The 12,611-nt window shown below is 40.7% G+C and overlaps 1 protein-coding gene across 1 annotated transcript; it reads left to right on the plus strand.

The window, feature by feature from the left end:
- Positions 1 to 795: 795 nt before the first annotated feature.
- On the plus strand, positions 796 to 10,247 carry si:dkey-86e18.1 (uncharacterized protein LOC557342 homolog). The gene is made up of 5 exons (XM_038309080.1): positions 796 to 931; positions 5,621 to 5,661; positions 5,751 to 5,825; positions 5,904 to 6,093; positions 9,639 to 10,247. Exons 1-5 carry the CDS (start codon positions 865 to 867, stop codon positions 10,181 to 10,183), a joined length of 918 nt encoding a protein of 305 aa, XP_038165008.1. The 5' UTR covers positions 796 to 864; the 3' UTR covers positions 10,184 to 10,247.
- Positions 10,248 to 12,611: the final 2,364 nt, after the last annotated feature.

Raw genomic sequence — 12,611 nt, forward strand, 5'->3', positions numbered from 1 at the left:
TGTTTCCAACTTAGCGCTTTAGTCGCTATATTTAGCGACTTTTCAGACCCCTCTAGAACTTTGATTTAAAAAAAGCTCCTAGCGCCAAATCTAGAGACTTTTTTCTGGTACTGGAAACTTTGGAGACAACATCTAAAAGCTGCGAACTCTGCTCTCCAGAGCGAGTAGATTGGTAACCCCGCCTGCTGCTCTCCTCCATCTTGTCTGCTGTCATGATTCATGCAGCTATTATTTCATCCAAATGAAAAATGGAGAACAGATAAGCAGATCATGGCTTGTCTACAGTGAAAAGAAGGACTGGGTTATTTACTTTGGCCTTTTTGGAAACACAGGAAGGAGCAATCAGCTAAGTGAGCTTAGTGTTTGGAAAAAATCTTTCATTCCTTTAGAGACAGCATGAAAAGTCAGCTGAGTACAAAACATAGAGAGGAAAACAAGAAGAAAAGGGACAAGAAGAGAGGGACACAACCTAGAACAGATAATGGATGTCTATTCTATTAACATTTCTCTATCTGTAGAATGGGTCTGTTTTGTGTGCTGTCTTATCAATTCAGAGGGCCCCCTGCCTGTCTTTGCCTAGGGCCCAAATTTCCTAAATCCGCCCCTGGTTGGCATTAGTAGATTTCTGCACACTGTATATAATTTCTTCCACGTTTATCCATGTTCCATCTATCCTGTCATTTTTTTCTTTATTTCTTTTTTAATTATTGTCGTAGCTTCTCCTTTCCCATCTGTTCAAAATCAGTTGCCTTAACAGACACGGCCCCTTTAAGAAGCAAACGTCGCATACGTCACGTGACACTCAATGCGTGTGACGTGAGCGTGTTTCGGATGAGCTGCACGTCAACATAGCCAGCTGCTTCAATGGCCAGAAACGAGGAGAAACAGCAGGGGAGGCTGAACAGACTGTGGCTCCAGAAGGAGAGAGAGGGTAAATACTGAGTCTTTGGAGGAAAAGGAGACTTTAAATGACCTTTGATCGATAGAGCCTCAGGGTTTCCTACAGCTAGCTTTACTTGTTAGCCACCCGGGTGCTAAATGCTGTCGGCATCACCGATCTCTACAGTATTTATTCACTGGAGTGCTGATTGCCCGTTGGTAGTATGAGGATGAAGTGAAGCCACCGGCCGCCATATTGGTACTCCCTAGTTAGACCGCTCTCAAAGTAAACAATCTGTGCGCTACAGCATCGAACAACGATGGTGTTCTCATTTTAAGGGGGACTTAAGACTTTTAAAATAAAGATAAATTCATCACTTTGGCACACACTGGCTGTTTCATAGCATTAGTAGATTACTTTAATTTATAATAAAAAAAATAGACTCATAAAACTGCATAGTCATTATGAAGTCAATGAGGTCTATAAATCATGTAATATAACATACTATACGAATCAATCACAATAAAATGTGTTAATGGAGCAGAATAATACAGATGAGCCAAAAGTGCTAAATTGATGATGTACAAGTAAAATACATGTATTTATTACATTGTTATGGTAATTACAACTTAGATGTCTGGTAATGCATGCAATCTATACACACACACATATACATATATATATATATTAGTGCTGTCAATCGATTAAATTTTTTTAATCGCGATTAATCGCATCAATGCCTGAGTTAACTCGCGATTAATCGCATTTTAATCGCAAATTTTTTTTCTGATTGAAAATCATTTAAATACTCTCGATGACATACAAAAAATACATACAGGGTAGGTTTGTGCCAATGTTCTTTTTTTAAAATGAAAACAGGTCACAGACACTGATTTATGCCATAGAAACATATGGCAAGAAGATGGGGAGGCATGTAGCAAAAAATAACAAATATGTAGCCAAAAAAAAGGCCCTGAAAACAGGCTGATGTAAAAGACAGTCTTTACAGTTAATACAGTCTTTTGAACAAAGACAAGCATTTTACCCTACTGCTATAAAATGTAGTACAGTTAACATTAGATGTTACTTAACCAAGATAATAATGAACAATTTTCAATCAATACATCAAAATCAATAGACCGACATCACTAGATGGAGGTAGTCTATGCTCTAGAAAGTTACTTTTCAGCCTCTTAACAAAAATTAGAACACCCACACACACACACACACACACACACACACGATACCGACCTGTGGCGTACACAGACAGCAAGAGTGCCGTAGCAGATTCCATTTCACCTCAGTAATCTGTTTTCTCGGCGTATTTCAGGTTGCTACTAGTTACCAGACACTCAACTTTTTTGTTGGTGGTGGGGCTTAAAGAAAAGGCACTAGCGTCACCCAGTGTATGAGCGTCTTTTTCCCTTGAGGAGCTCTCCGCTCTCGAAGCCTATGAGAAATGCATAGACTGGGGGGGAAATAGCCCCGCCTTCCCACAGGCTGCAGCGGGATGTACTTGGAAAATTGTACCATAAAACCACATAACGTTAAAAAAGTTATCGCCGTTAAAATGGCCTCGCGTTAACGCGATAATAACGCGATAATTTTGACAGCACTAATATATATATGTGTGTGTGTGTGTGTATAGATTGCATGCATTACCAGACATGTATTCAATGACGTGTGTGTGTGTGTGTATATATATATATATATATATATATATATATATATATATATATATATATACAGGTGCTGGTCATAAAATTAGAATATCATGAAAAAGTAGATTGATTTCAGTAATTCCATTTAAAAAGTGAAACTTGCATATTATATTCATACATTACATACAAACTCATATATTTCAGATGTTTATTTTGTTTAATTTTGATGATTACAAATGACAACAAATGAAAATCTCAAATTCATCATATCAGAAAATTAGAATATTGTGAAAAGGTTCAAAATTGATGGCCCCTGGTACCACACTCTAATCAGCTAATTAACTCAAACCACCTGCAAAAGCCTTTAAATGGTCTTTCAGTCTAGTTCTATAGGCTACACAATCATGGGGAAGACTGCTGACTTGACAGTTGTCCAAAAGACGACCATCGACACCTTGCACAAGGAGGGCAAGACACAAAAGGTCATCGCTAAAGAGGCTGGCTGTTCACAGAGCTCAGTGTCCAAGCACATTAATAGAGAGGCGAAGGGAAGGAAAAGATGTGGTCGAAAAAAGTGTACAAGCAAGAGAGATAACCGCACCCTGGAGAGGATTGTGAAACAAAACCCCTTCAAAAATGTGGGGGAGATTCACAAAGAGTGGACTGCAGCTGGAGTGAGTGCTTCAAGAACCACCACACACAGACGTATGAAAGACATGGGTTTCTGCTGTCGCATTCCTTGTGTCAAGCCACTCTTGAACCACAGACAGCGTCAGAAGCGTCTTGCCTGGGCTAAAGAGAAACAGGACTGGACTGCTGGTGAGTGGTCCAAAGTCATGTTCTCTGATGAAAGTAAATTTTGCATTTCCTTTGGAAATCAAGGTCCCAGAGTCTGGAGGAAAAGAAGAGAGGCACTTCATCCACGTTGCTTGAAGTCCAGTGTAAAGTTTCCACAGTCAGTGATGGTTTGGGGTGCCATGTCATCTGCTGGTGTTGGTCCATTGTGTTTTCTGAGGTCCAGGGTCAACGCAGCCACATACCAGGAAGTTTTAGAGCACTTCATGCTTCCTGCAGCTGACCAACTTTTTGGAGATGCAGATTTCATTTTCCAACAGGACTTGGCACCTGCACACAGTGCCAAAGCTACCAGTACCTGGTTGAAGGACCATGGTATCCCTGTTCTTAATTGGCCAGCAAACTCTCCTGACCTTAACCCCATAGAAAATCTATGGGGTATTGTGAAGAAGAAGATGCAATACACCAGACCCAACAATTCAGAAGAGCTAAAAGCCACTATTAGAGCAACCTGGGCTATCATAACACCTGAGCAGTGCCACAGACTGATCGACTCCATGCCACGCCGCATTGCTGCAGTAATACAGGCCAAAGGAGGCCCAACTAAATACTGAGTGCTGTACATGCTCATACTTTTCATGTTCATACTTTTCATGTTCATACTTTTCAGTTGGCCAACATTTCTATAAATCCTTTGTTTTTATTGGTCTTCAGTAATATTCTAATTTTCTGATATGATGAATTTGAGATTTTCATTTGTTGTCATTTGTAATCATCAAAATTAAACAAAATAAACATCTGAAATATATGAGTTTGTATGTAATGTATGAATATAATATACAAGTTTCACTTTTTAAATGGAATTACTGAAATCAATCTACTTTTTCATGATATTCTAATTTTATGACCAGCACCTGTATATATATATATATATATATATATATATTAGGGGTAGAACGGTTCACAAAATCCACGGTTCGGTTCGATTCACGGTTTCGTGGTCACGGTTTTCGGTTCGGTTCGGTATATGTTGATTGTTACACCGAAATCCCATAAAAATGTATGAAATTAATGAAAAAATCCCCCAAAAAATAATGGATTGTAATTATTTTAAATGATCCGCAAAAACCCTGGATCATTTCCGTATGTTTTGCTGCTTTGAATTTAATCATCTGGCGGACGGGAGCCACAGCGGAGGCTGTAGGCTTCGCTTTGAGCAGCCGGTCTGGAGCGCAGCGGGGCGGAGCGCTGATGGGGTATGAGGGATTTTGGGGTTAGCATGACACATTGGTCATGTTGCTGTTAGCATAAACAAAACGTATTGCACACTGTTGCACTTTTATCCACAACTTTCTTTCCGCCGTCATCGTAGGTCACTCTAAATGTAAAGTGGTCCCATACAGCAGACCTATAAAGTGCTGCTGGCGCGTCTTCCAACTCCTGTTCTTTCCCACTCGCCATACCCACACAATTCTCCACAACAACTGATTTTTTTCTGCTACACCCGGCTACGCTGCTTCGCTTCTTATTCGTCTTGTTTACTCCTGGTGGTTGGCTTTGGTCGCAGTACCGCCACCTTCTGCTCTGGAGTGTAAACGCTTCGCCTATGAGAGAAAGGAGCAGCGCATGAACCGAACGAAACACACGAGAACCGAGCCGAGACAGTCAAACTGAACGGTTCAGACGGTTTTCATAAATCGTCCCATCCCTAATAAATATATATATATATATATATATATATATATATATATATATATATATATATATATATATATATATATCTAATGTGTATAGGAGTCAAATGTTTCAGTTGCTTTTATTTCCGTGCATTTTTTTTAACCCTACAATAATACCCTTTTTCTAACCCTAACCCTAACCCTATATTTCAGCACACAATGTCATTTACTAATTTAATCAATAACTTTCAGTCAGTCCAAGATAGGCAGAATAATGTTACACTACAAACTATACTATAGTATATATGTGGATTTTCTTGGTTAGTTCATCCACTGACTGTGAGATTACCTGTGGAACATCTTCCCACAGCCAGAATACTGCTTGTTTTTGCAGCTAAGTGCTGCACATGTAGGCACTTTGACTGTGTGTCTCTGTGGGAGCGGGGAGTACCAGCATGGCGGACGGAGGCTTCACTTTTTTGGTCTATCAGCAATCCAGGGAATAACTAGAGATCAGTGGTCGGCACCAATGAAGTGTTGCATTGTTGCAAATCTATATTTTAACATAGATAGCAGCGTAACAAGTAATGATTTTTTTTACTTTACAGAGGGACGGCTAAAAGACGTGAAAGAGCATCGTCCCAAACTGGTAAAGAAACAAATAAATTTTCACTTAAACTGATAAATTCCCAGATTTCTTTTTTAAACGATTAATATTCACACCATGTCCTTTCACAGTCTACTTTAAATTCAGCTTCCTCAGTAAGAAAATGGATTCCCAGCATTAAGAATGAGATAGAGTATTACCTGCAGGTAAGAAAGATGACCTGATGTTTAGTAGGGATCCTCATTCCTGTTATTTACTCGCTTCTGTTTCTGTCCCATCCTTAGCAATCTGAGCTTTCTCATTACCCAGAGAGGAAAATAGCCGAGTTCCAGCTGCAAATCGAGGCTTTGGAGAAAGAGTACAAGAGCTTCCTTAGCAAGCTACGAGCTCTAGATCCTACATGCAAACACAAGCCGTCGACCCCCAGAGCTTACAGTAAAAGGAGAGGAGAGGCTGAAGATGCACCAAAGGCGGGTCAGTGGTTGGGCTGGATTAAGGGATTTCCCTTAATTACTGTTTTGTAAGGAATGCCATATCGTAAAAATTAACATTTTTAAGCCTCAAGAATAAAATTTAGGAAGAGCTCCAATGCTATACAATAGATACCATACAAAATACAATATAGCCTCTGTACATCCTTAGAAAGTTAGCTAAGAGTAAAAGAAAAAAAAAAGATTAATATATGGAGGAGTCTAAATGTTCCTGTTCTGCACCAGAGGTGGATTAAGGAAATGTGGGGCCCTAGGCAAAGACAGGCAGGGGGTCCTCTGAATTGAGAAGACAACACATCAAACAGACCCATTCTACAGATAGAGAAATGTTAATAGAATAGACATCCATTATCTGTTCTAGGTTGTGTCCCTCTCTTCTTATCCCTTTTCTTCTTGTTTTCCTCTCTATGTTTTGTACTCAGCTGACTTTTCATGCTGTCTCTAAAGGAATGAAAGATTTTTTCCAAGCACTAAGCTCACTTAGCTGATTGCTCCTTCCTGTGTTTCCAAAAAGGCCAAAGTAAATAACCCAGTCCTTCTTTTCACTGTAGACAAGCAATGATCTGCTTATCTGTTCTCCATTTTTCATTTGGATGAAATAATATCTGCATGAATCATGACAGCAGACAAGTGAGAGGAGAGCAGGAGGCGGGGTTACCAATCTACTCGCTCTGGAGAGCAGAGTTCGCTGCTTTTAGATGTTGTCTCCAAAGTCTCCAGTAGCAGAAAAAAGTCTCTAGATTTGGCGCTGTTTTGAAATCAAAGTTCTAGAGGGGTCTGAAGAGTCTGAAATATGGCGACAAAAGCACGAAGTTGGCAACATTCCTGCTTTTTGTTTTCAAATGGTTTGCTGCTTGCTTTTTTGGACCTTTCTGCACATGCACAGCTAAATGGACTGATCCAATTTGGGGCTGAGACACACTTAAAATTATAAGCATTTTGATGGCATTTTAACGAAAGGAATTTCATCAAAAACATAATGTGCACAAATAAGTAATAGTTGTATTAACCATACATTTAAAAAAGTGTTTTATGGGGCCACCAGGAATTTGGGGCCCCTACGCAGTTGCCTAATTTTGCCTAACGGTAAATGCACCCTTGTTCTGCACATACATACCAATACTTAAGTGTTCAGCTGCTTTGTATCACTGCTGTGCAGTCCATGATTAAACTTTACCGTCATATTAAGCGCAGGGAGTCTCATTTAATTAAAGCTGGTGTTGAGTTGGGCACCGTATTGCATGTTGGCATTCTTGGTTTCTGAAATCTTGTTTACCGGCCAGTCCTGCTGGTTGTTAAGAAAACATTGATTAATTTGGCAGGTCAAAACAAGCTGTATTTTACATACCACTAGGGCTGCAACAACGAATCGATAAAAATCGATTTTTAAAAGCGTTGGCAACGAATTTCATCATCGATTAGTTGTGTCGCGCGATTAATGCGTCATCCGCCGCCGCCGTCATCACTGCCACTTGATTGAAATGCGGGAAGAAGAAAAAAATACAGCAGAGTGAGCTAGCGCCGTTTTCAAAAGGCAGTAACGTCAACTGTTCTAATGACCGATACCGCAAACGCAAGCGTCTCAATTCGCAGACAGCCTGCGCTTTGTAAAGTGAAAAAAGTCGTAACATGCAACTTTTGTAAAAACAAATGAACATGGCACGGAAGCACCACTGTTATGATGCAGCACCTGAAAAGAAAACACGTTGGAGCCTTCGATGGCAGTGAAGAGAGCTGATCAGCAGGATGAGCGGCCATGTTTGTTTGGTTTTAAAGTGGGGAAACGTAACGTTAGTTTCTCAGGTAGCTCATCTGATGCTTTCCTTACCGTGTTAGTAGGTTACAGACAGTGATAAGGTTGGCTACTTATTTTACTTTTAATTTCATTTGAATTAGCTTAAGCAGCGTTTATATTTACTTTATAAATAAATTAACTTGCAAATTATGAGGGCAAGACTTTTAAAGTTTAAATCTTCTGGCAAAGATAAAGTAAAGAAGATCCTGCAATTTATGGAAGTAAAGCAAAATAAAATCCAGCAAGATCAGTAATATGTCAATTAATTATCTGCCACATTCCCATGTAAATATCTGTCTTTGGAGGATGTGTTTTTTTTACCACCCCTAGTTCTCTCATTTTTATTCCAAATACAATTTATAATTTGAATCACAGGGCTATTTTTATCTCTATGGTTCAGTATTTTCTCAAGTAGCAACTTTAACTGCTATACTTTCCTGTCCTAAAAGGCAGAACTCTTCTAGTCTAAAAAAACCTCATTTGTTGAAATGGGGGACCTATTGTTTGAACCCCTTAGGGGCTTTTAAAAACAAAAATGTCTTTTTTGGCACTTTATATAACAAAGTTCCGTATATTTTGTGGATGTACAGCTACATTTCTCATGTAAGTTTGCGTAGTTTTAACACAAACATTTATTTCTCATATTGCACCAGTACAGTTAATGAGCAACCTGTACTTGTGTGCTTGTTTGTTCTGTCTAAAATGTTTATTTTGGAATAAAGAGGTTAATATAAAAAATATTTTTTGTCCGAATCATCGATTAATCGAATAAATAATTGGCAGATTCATTGATTTTTAAAATAATCGTTAGTTGCAGCCCTACATACATTTCTTAATATCTGTAGATTCACTCCCAGAATGTTTGAGATACAAGAACTTAAAGTTGTTAAAGATATTTTCTAATCAATATTTTAGATAAAAGAATGAAAATAGAAGATTATCATCATATTAGAAATACGCAAACATACAATATATAGTTTCCTCTCATTTTACTTGACTTACATACATTTGGACCGGGACGCTGCCAGGACTTTTGGGCCCCATGAAAGACATTGATAGTGGTTAACCTGTGTCCTTATGATTCAATCAGAAACGCTCAGTGATCCGCAGGATTTATCTCAAGTGATACGAATAGAATAGGTTCAGCATTCAGCAATCTAAACTTTTCAGTCAATCCCCGTTTCTTAACCAATCAGGGACTGGAAATGGTTGTGATGTAGGGTGAAGAGGTGCAGTGGAGACAGTTTTTCTCACCCAAGAACTTACTGGAGTGTGATCAGTCCTCCAGTGCGGGACAGCAGATTCTAGTACTCTGTCTAGGACAGACAATAGTACTACTGAAGGGAACCGTCATCCAGTTGCATTTCCTAGAGCAGGTGGTGGCACTGGCCAAACTGGGATCGAACTTTGTGGATCCAGTGATGCTGACACTGTCGTTGGGCTCAGATCAGTTTAACAGATGGCAGGAACTAACACAGAAATGGATGCTCGTCCTGTTTGATGGTGCTATAAAAGAAATAGAGCAAAATCTGACCACATGTCTGTGGGAAATGTTTGTGAGTGAACAATGCAACAATGTTTGTGTTCTTTGTAAACAAACCTCCACATTAAGGTATAAACATCATTAGTTGGTTGTTTTTAATATTGTTGTGTTTGTTTCATAGAAATCTGTTGTAATAATTAATAGTATGTGTCTATGCATAATGCTTGTGTTGGTCCTTTTTCTCTTATAGTTAAAAACCCTCGATTTGATGAGCCGTGTGATGAAGGGAGCCAGGAGAGCAAATGCGAGAGCGACCCTAAATTAATTTCTCCTGGATACATCAAACCCTTGGTAGCAGGGACCGCCTGCAGCTTCTCAGAGACCAGGATCCAAAGCCTTGTTTCTACCAGCACTGCCTCAGACACCTCAGGGGGGGGCTGTTCAGTCCAGGACCAGCCCCTCTCCTTTGATCAGACACGGTTAGCGGTGGCTGCAGCCGCATTCAGAGGACCAACTCTGCATCACAATTCATCTCTAACTCGAAACCTCGCCTGGATGCTGCAATCTGGCCTTCCAAACCTTAGTAACTCACAAACTGTTGCAATGAAAAGCTGGAAGCCAGAAAAAAACGAGGGGACAACAAAAGACTCTGTAGTCAAATCAGAACAAAATATTGTTCAGGACAAGTCAAGCTTTGGAGCAGCATCTGACTTACAAACCACAAAGGAGAAGAGTGGACATATCCTGGGACTTGATTGTTACTCCTCCTCTGATGAGGAAACAAACACATTGTAGTTTTTGTCATTTTGAATGTATTGTTTCAAATATTTAAACTAAATTAAAGAAATATTTTTCATCATGATTGTCGTATTTCTTAACCTGAACACTATACATACATATATATATATATATATATATTTATTTATATATTTATACACTATATTGCCAAAAGTATTTGCTCACCCATCCAAATTATTGGAATCAGGTGTTCCAATCACTTCCATGGCCACAGGTGTATAAATTCAAGCACCTAGGCATGCAGACTGTTTTTACAAACATTTGTGAAAGAATGGGTCGCTCTCAGGAGCTCAGTGAATTCCAGCGTGGAACTGTGATAGGATGCCACCTGTGCAACAAATCCAGTCGTGAAATTTCCTCGCTCCTAAATATTCCACAGTCAACTGTCAGCTGTATTATAAGAAAATGGAAGTGTTTGGGAACGACAGCAACTCAGCCACGAAGTGGTAGGCCACGTAAACTGACGGAGCGGGGTCAGCGGATGCTGAAGCGCATAGTGCGAAGAGGTCGCCAACTTTCTGCAGAGTCAATCACTACAGACCTCCAAACTTCATGTGGCCTTCAGATTAGCTCAAGAACAGTGCGCAGAGAGCTTCATGGAATGGGTTTCCATGGTCGAGCAGCTGCATCCAAGCCATACATCACCAAGTGCAATGCAAAGCGTCGGATGCGGTGGTGTAAAGCACGCCGCCACTGGACTCTAGAGCAGTGGAGACGCGTTCTCTGGAGTGACGAATCGCGCTTCTCCATCTGGCAATCTGATGGACGGGTCTGGGTTTGGCGGTTGCCAGGAGAACGGTACTTGTCTGACTGCATTGTGCCAAGTGTAAAGTTTGGTGGAGGGGGGATTATGGTGTGAGGTTGTTTTTCAGGAGCTGGGCTTGGCCCCTTAGTTCCAGTGAAAGGAACTCTGAATGCTTCAGCATACCAAGACATTTTGGACAATTCCATGCTCCCAACTTTGTGGGAACAGTTTGGAGCTGGCCCCTTCCTCTTCCAACATGACTGTGCACCAGTGCACAAAGCAAGGTCCATAAAGACATGGATGACAGAGTCTGGTGTGGATGAACTTGACTGGCCTGCACAGAGTCCTGACCTCAACCCGATAGAACACCTTTGGGATGAATTAGAGCGGAGACTGAGAGCCAGGCCTTCTCGTCCAACATCAGTGTGCGACCTCACAAATGCGCTTCTGGAAGAATGGTCAAAAATTCCCATAAACACACTCCTAAACCTTGTGGACAGCCTTCCCAGAAGAGTTGAAGCTGTTCTAGCTGCAAAGGGTGGACCGACGTCATATTGAACCCTATGGATTAGGAACGGGATGTCACTTAAGCTCATATGTGAGTCAAGGCAGGTGAGCAAATACTTTTGGCAATATAGTGTATATATATATATATATATATATATATATATTTATATATATATGTGATTATATATATATTTATATATATATATATACGTGTGTATAGATGTGTATATATATGTATGTATATATATATGTATGTGTATATATATATATATATATGTATGTGTATATATATATATATATATATATACACATACATACATATATATATATGTATGTATGTGTATATATATGTATGTAGAGGCTGATCCAGCTTTGAGGTCAAATGAGGCTCAGTATTGTGTGTTTCTTCCACCTGCCTGTATGAACTCCCTACAACACCAGAGCATGCTCATGATGAGTTGGCAGATGGTCTCCTGAGGGATCTCCTTTTCAGACCTGGACTGAAACATCTGCCACCTCCTGGACAGTCTCTGCTGCAAGGTGATGTTGGTGGATGGGTAGAGACATGATGTCCCAGATGTGTTCAGTCAGACTAAGGTCTAAGCCTGTGTAGGACATAATAAGGACCCATAATCCGCCCAGGGTCCAGTGTGGGTCCCATGTGGGAGAAAACTGGGTTGCGTGTGGGGCCCATGTGAAACCCACCCCACAAGGGGCCACCATGGAACCCAGCTGGGGCCCACTCACTAGCCCACTTCCAACCCACATGGGCCCCTCATGGGTGTGTTGGCAGGGGGAAACGTGAGGGCCAGTCCATAGCTTCAATGCCTTCATCTTGCAGAAACTGCTGAAACACTCCAGCCACATGAGCTCTAGCATTGTCCTAAATTAGGAGGAACCCAGAGTCAGCCGCAGCAGGATATGATCTCACAAGGGGTCTGAGGATCTCATCTCGTTATCTAACTGCAGTCATGCTACCTCTGGCGAGCACAGGGAGGGCTATGCGGCTGTGAGCACAGCCCCCATCTGTGGATCTCGGGCCTTCATGCCATCCTCATGGAGTCGGTTTCTCACCATTTGGGCAGAGACATGCACATTTGTGGCCTGCTGGAGGTCCTTTTCAGGGCTCTGGCAGTGCTCCGTCCTGCTGCTGGGTTGTTGCCCTTCTACGGC

The sequence above is a fragment of the Cyprinodon tularosa genome, unplaced genomic scaffold (assembly GCF_016077235.1).
Source record: "Cyprinodon tularosa strain WSP-4 unplaced genomic scaffold, ASM1607723v1 ctg656, whole genome shotgun sequence".
In the NCBI taxonomy this organism is placed as follows: domain Eukaryota; kingdom Metazoa; phylum Chordata; class Actinopteri; order Cyprinodontiformes; family Cyprinodontidae; genus Cyprinodon; species Cyprinodon tularosa.